General features: G+C 58.6%; 1 protein-coding gene across 2 annotated transcripts in view; it reads left to right on the top strand.

Moving 5' to 3' along the window:
• Nucleotides 1-4248, top strand: part of NFATC4 (nuclear factor of activated T cells 4) — a 10583-nt gene extending 6335 nt beyond the window's left edge. The window contains exons 4-10 of one of the 2 annotated variants that reach the window (XM_004698502.3): nt 189-388; nt 732-904; nt 1379-1519; nt 2212-2267; nt 2541-2667; nt 2856-3440; nt 4162-4248. In XM_004698502.3, coding sequence (XP_004698559.1) covers nt 189-388; nt 732-904; nt 1379-1519; nt 2212-2267; nt 2541-2667; nt 2856-3440; nt 4162-4229 — 1350 coding nt within the window. In that variant the 3' untranslated portion in view covers nt 4230-4248. The remainder of the gene's footprint in view (nt 1-188; nt 389-731; nt 905-1378; nt 1520-2211; nt 2268-2540; nt 2668-2855; nt 3441-4161) is intronic. The other variant, XM_045287991.1, reaches the window with a different exon arrangement.
• The last annotated feature ends 2061 nt before the right edge of the window (nt 4249-6309 follow it).

Below are 6309 nucleotides of genomic sequence, written 5' to 3'. Positions count from 1 at the left end.
CCAATGACAAAGAACAAAACAAAACACAACAAGAAAGAAAAGCTTGTAGTTAGTTCAAGGACTGCTTGTTGGCCTTTAGGAGTGTTTTCCAGTCCATTCTGTTGGGGCACCACGCCCTGGTCCCAAAGTCCACCTTCAGCATTCTCAGGGGGGATTTTAACTGGACGGCCTCTGCCTCCCTCTGCCAGCTCCTGGGCTACAGTGAGAAGCCCCTGACCCTACAGATGTTTATCGGTACCGCCGATGAAAGGAACCTGCGGCCTCATGCCTTCTACCAGGTGCACCGAATCACGGGCAAGATGGTCGCCACGGCCAGCTATGAAGCCGTGGTCAGTGGCACCAAGGTGTTGGAGATGACCCTGCTCCCCGAGAACAATATGGCGGCCAAGTAAGTTGCTGTTCAACTTGCCTTCAGTCTGCAAGCTGTAGGGTCAGCTTCCCCCGTGGGACCCGAGCAAGGTGGGGCCCACTTCCTCTCGGCAGGAGTATGATGTATCTTTCTGAGAGCCCAGTTCCGGGCCTTCTTACCTTTGAGGAGAGGATTTTGGAGACTGAGGGTCACTCTGGACAGGTCATCTCCGGGTTGGACAACAGCTCTCAGAGCAGCTCCCTCGGACAACCATCAGGGCTTTGGGGAGAGGGTGGGGCTTCGGCATCTTTGGGCTCTGTCACCATTCTGGTGTCAGCGAGGAGGGCTTGCCATCCCTTTGTGTTTGGTTTTTCGCCTTCAGCATTGACTGTGCTGGAATCCTGAAGCTTCGGAATTCAGACATTGAGCTGCGAAAGGGCGAGACGGACATTGGGCGCAAGAACACTCGCGTGCGGCTGGTGTTCCGTGTGCACGTGCCCCAGGGCAGCGGGAAGGTCGTCTCCGTGCAGGCAGCATCGGTGCCCATTGAGTGCTGTGAGCAAAGAGGCCCGGTGCCACCTCTGTCTCTTGTGCCTCTGGCCTGTCTGTCTGCCCGTCTGCTCTGCACTGTGTCTTGTACCGTCTGTCCTGCATAGACCCTGTAGAGAACTCAACTCTCATTTCCACTGTGGGGAAAGGTGGTTCTACCGTGGTCCCAGAGCAGACCCTGTATCCCGCCTGTCTCTGGAGGGGCCCTGGGTCCTTGTCTGAGTAATCCCCTGGCTGACCCCGCCCAGCTTTCTCTTATGCACGAGTGGCCCGCGATGTGGGCTGTTTGAAATCAAGGACACTGTGGGCATCCCTGTTTGGCTGCTTTTGGGAAGAGCTTTCCCAGAAGCCCCTGGAGGTCCCTGGGGCTCTGTGGCAGTTGTTCCAAAGATGAAGGACAGAGGGGTTTGGGTGGGCCAAGGATCTTTATCCTTACCACTCTGCCCAGCCAGTCCTTACCCCTACATGCCTCTTCTGCAGCCCAGCGATCAGCACAGGAGTTACCTCAGGTGGAGGCCTACAGCCCCAGTGCCTGTTCTATGAGAGGAGGCGGGGAACTAGTGCTGACTGGCTCCAACTTCCTGCCAGACTCCAAGGTGGTGTTCATTGAGAGGGGTCCTGGTGAGTGCTCCCTGCGGAGGGGAGGGCAGGAGAGTCCGGAAGAGCTTGGAATCAGTGAGTGGGAGGTCCCTAGCGCAGACTCAGTTTGACTAGCTGAGTCTGCCTAGCTAATTGGGTCTGCGTGTCCTTCTCTGGGAGATGGGCCTGACAGACTGCCCTGTGCTAGGACACTGTCTGCTTGCCCTGGGGATGTGTATGACAGCCAGCCCAAGCAGGCCAGAAAGTTGATCTACTGAGCCCATGTAAGAAGCACCCATTCTATTTATTATAGGGCAGTGAGATTTGAAATCCAGGGCAGGGTGCATTCACACCCTTTTAGCCTTCCCCTGAGGGATGGGCTCACTGGGCTGCAGGGGTGGGGGAGGGGGAGACAGATGCCATCTCCATCTTCTCCCCAACACTGCCATGGGAGTCAGATGGGAGGGGTTGAAAGGTGTTTCTTCCCTCTGGCCCTGGGCTGGCCCGACCACTGTCCTTGGTTTGCTGCTCTGTGGCCCCTTCCATGACTTGTGCGGAATCACCGTCTGGGGACCCTGTCAAACCCTATCTCTTCCATGTGGTTGAGGGAATGTGCAGTGGGCCCCTGGAGGTGGGGCAGGTCTTCTAGGGGGCCTTCTGAGTGGGCCGGAGGTGGCAGGGGACTGGGGCTGGGTTGCACAGTTGGGCTGGAACCCTCTGTTCCCCCTGCACAGATGGGAAGCTGCAGTGGGAGGAGGAGGCCACCGTGAACCGGCTGCAGAGCAACGAGGTACCCATGCCCCTAGGGCACCCGAGCTGTGAGTGGGCTGGGCTGGGCTGGGGGAAAGGCCTGCAATCCCAGAGCTGGCTACCTTGTCCACCCGTGGGCGTGAACTCCAGAAGCCACGTATTCTCTCTGAGGGAGGGATTCTGGCCACTCGGAAGCAGGCTCACCTCTGGGGAGTGGAGTCAGTGCCCTTGGCAGGGCAAAGCTGTTTCTTTCTTCCCTCTGCCCCCCACCCCCACCCCAGGGCTCCCTACTTCCTCCTCTGCTCCTCTCCAGGTGACGCTGACCCTGACTGTCCCTGAGTACAGCAACAAGCGGGTGTCCCGGCCGGTCCAGGTCTACTTTTACGTCTCCAATGGGCGGAGGAAGCGAAGCCCTACCCAGAGTTTCAAGTTCCTTCCTGGTGTGTGCCCAGGGTGCAGGGATAGTGCTCTGGGGAGCTAGGCAGGGACAGAGGGACGTCGTAACCCCACTGTGGGGATCAAGGGGTGGGTGGAAACCAGGGGTGACAAGGGTGGGTGGCTGAAGGTTTGCAACAAGGACACAGTCAGGCTCTCACTGTCATGTCCTCCTGCTTCCTCATCCACCCAGTGATCTTCAAGGAGGAGCCCCTTCCAGACTCATCTCTCCGGGGTTTCCCCTCAGCACCAGGCCCCCCCTTTGGCCCTGACATGGACTTCTCATGCCCCAGGCCCCTCTACCCCTCCTACCCCCAGGAAGACCCTGCTTACGAAGCGCCATACCTGTCAGAAGGCTTCAGCTACGGCACGCCCCCTCTGTACCCTCAGCCAGGGCCCCCGCCGCCGTCCTATAGGCCTGGCCTGCGGATGTTCCCTGACACTGGGGGGGGCACGGGTTGTGCCAGGCCACCTCCGCTCTCCTTCCTCCCCCGCCCCTTTCCTGGCGACCCGTATGGAGGAAGGGGACCCCCTTTTCCCCTGGGGCTGCCATTCCCTCCTCCGGCCCCTTTCCGGCCCCCACTGCCATCAACCCCACCTCTTGAAGGTCCCTTCCCTCCTCCGCGTGGTGTTCACCCACCTCCTGCCGAGGGCTACAGTGAGGTAGGGCCAGGCTATGGCCCTGGGGAGGGGGCTCCGGAGCCCGAGAAATCCAGGGGTGGCTACGGCAGCAGCTTCCGGGACAGTGTCCCTATCCAGGGAATCACTCTGGATGAAGGTGAGCTCAGCTCGGAGGGTGCAGGGGTGGGGGGTGGGGAGGGCGGGGTGCTCTGCATCTTCCTCCAGGGACCTCTTCTGGGTGGGCTGGAGAGTGACTTCTCAGAGGGTGGGCATTCTTGGGTCCTCAGGGCCAATTGGAAGGTTCCAGGAGGGAGGTTCTTAGTGCTTGGGGTCCCCTGAATCCAATAGAGTTAATTCTGAAGGGGGCATGGGGTACCTGCCCTGACCCTTGTCCTGACCCTAAAATCTGAGGGTCACAAGTACTTTCAAGACCAGTGAATTCAGCTCCCTTCATTTGCAGCTTCATGCATGCAGGTGCAGACAGGGCCAGGGGCTTGGGGAGGTTCCAGTCAAGCTGAGTTTCCCTTGCCCCCACCCCCACCCCGCAAGATCCCCCTGGGGATTGGCATCTAGAAGCCTTGCTATGTTGTCTCCCCTTCCCTCTGCCTTTGCCCTGCTGACAATGCCGCCCAAGCTGGTGGGAAACGAACAGGTGTTGGGGGCTTGGGACGGCCCCTCGGCCCACATACACACCACCCAGTGGGCAAGACAGCAGGTGCCAAGACCTGAGGGGGAAGGGGGGAGCTGTGGCCCCATGGAAGAGAAGGCAGCTGAGGTAGAGCCTAGAGGCTTCCCACATGGGGGCTTGCCTAGAATGAATGGTTGGCGGGGTCTGGAGATTGAGGGGGACACAGCTTCCAACTGCCCCTCCTTTCCAGTGAGTGAGATCATTGGACGAGACCTGAGTGGCTTCCCTGCACCTCCTGGAGAAGAGCCTCGTGCCTGAGTCAGCGCCTGGCAATCCCCAGCCCCCCAGTCCCCCTCCCCCCTTGTCTTCATCCTGGGGTGGTGGCTCCAGAAATGGGACCAACTCCGGTCCCTCCCCCCGCCCCAGCTTTTGCTACCCTCCCCACAAAGATTCTTCCCCCTGCCTCAACTGAGGCTCGGCCTCTGGGCCCGGTGCTGCCTTGGAGGGGTGAGGGATGGTGGGATGCGTGAGGACCAGGATGGGGGGGAGGAGATTGAGACTGGGCTCCCAGGCAAGGGCTGCCTGGAGTGTCTAGATTGTGTACGGGACCTGGTGCTGGGACAGTAATAAACTATTTACTGATTCGTGCCTCAGGCTCCAGAGCTCTTTGGAGAGAGGGGTGGGGTAGGTTAGTTTAGGGGCGGCCCGTGGAGGCTAGGGGGTTGGAAAGAGATGGGGTATGGTTGGAAAGATCGCATCCCTGAAAAGGTGCACCTCTTGGTGCACTGAGACTGGGGAGGGCGTGAAGGGCTTCCGAGGCTTCCTGACTGAGGCTCATGGGCCTGATGATGTCCCTCTAGGGGGCCTGAGGGCCAGAGTGTGAGAGAGGCCTCTAATTTTCCCTCCCTGGGAATTTAGAGTCCTTTAGGACCTTCCGGATGGACTTCTGTGCTGTTTTCAGGTTTCGCTTTCCCCGCACCAGCCAGATGACTCTGAATCACAGGTCAGGACACACTGGTCTTGTCACTCTCTGTCATTTTTAGGAGGGAAAAGAAATCCGAGGCTCAGAGGGCATACAGGGCAAGAGCAGCGGCAACTCTTGGCTTCTGCCCGCAGCCCACCCTCAGACACCTTGACCCCGAGGACACATTCCCTGGGGGCTGGGGGTGGGTGAGACGTGGCGCCGGTCGATTTGCACTCTGGGTTCTCCCACCCTTGGGGACTACTGTGCAAACCAGTCCATGCTTCAGCAGCTGACTCCTGAAGAGCAAGCTGCTTTCTTCCTGAGCAGCTCAGCTGCCCCTGGCCCTGCCCCGGGGCACAGGGCTTTCTAAGAGCTCCTGGCGGGTCCTGCAGCTACACCCCAAAGGACCTTCAACAGCATTGACTGGCTGGGTCTGGACACAGAGTTTGTCCACTGTTGTGACAGCCTCTGGGGTCCAGCCCCAGAGCATTGTGGGAAGCCATGCCCTTCTCCTCGGTGGCCTGGCACACGGCAGGCACCGAGAGCCACCAGTCTGAAGTGGGTCGGGTGCAGTTGCGTGGACTGTGCCCAAAGGGTGTTCATGGGATTCGTTCTTGGGACACTTGGCTCATCTCAAGACTGGTGGGGCCTCTTGCTTCCCATTGGGGCCAGGCGGACCTGGCAAGCACTCCTGGTTCAGAGGTGGGTGTGACCAAAGCTGGTTCTGGAGTGGAGAAGACTTTTCTGCTGCCTCTCCATACATTTCCTTTATCGTCCCGAATACAAACTACTGTGGACCAAACGGAGGGCAGGAGATGACCGCCTCCCTGGGCAAAGATACTGCCCATGCTGTGATCTTCAGGTGGGCAGGGATCCTGGGGCTCCCCGTCACTTTCAGCATTCCTCTAATTCCCTTCCCAAATCCCTGACCGCTGAGCTCCAGGGAAGAGGAGTCACTGCTCCCAAGGCAAACCGTCTACCTTCTGCCCGAGGACTGCTTTTCATTCATTAGTGGCAGATACTTCTTGAGCAGTTACTAAGGGCCAGCAAATGGACCCTAGAGGACCTCTTAGAGCAGTGGTTCTCAACCTGTGGGTCGTGACCCCTTTGGGGGGTGAGCGACCCTTTCACAGGGGTCACCTGATTCAGAACAGTAGCAAAATGACCGTTATGAAGTAGTGATGAAAAGAATGTTATGGTTGGGCCTCACCGCCACACAAGGAACTGTATGGGCACTAGGAAGGTTGAGAACCACTGTCTTAGAGCCTGGTGCAAAGCTAAGTCAACAACCAACTGCAAATCACCAATTCACCTCAGTAAGTACTTAGTGTACAGGTAGGGTGTCAGGCCTTGCCTTGGGATCAGTAGCCAATTATAATACCGATTGCAGAGCGCGCCAAGCTCAGGGGCTATCCATTCCACTGGTCTCTCGAG

This window comes from Echinops telfairi, unplaced genomic scaffold (genome assembly GCF_000313985.2).
Source record: "Echinops telfairi isolate 266 unplaced genomic scaffold, ASM31398v2 ScPeMD7_18;HRSCAF=68, whole genome shotgun sequence".
Lineage (NCBI taxonomy): Eukaryota > Metazoa > Chordata > Mammalia > Afrosoricida > Tenrecidae > Echinops > Echinops telfairi.
The sequence above is the reverse complement of the archived record's forward strand: the minus strand, read 5'-3'. Positions and strand labels throughout refer to the sequence as shown.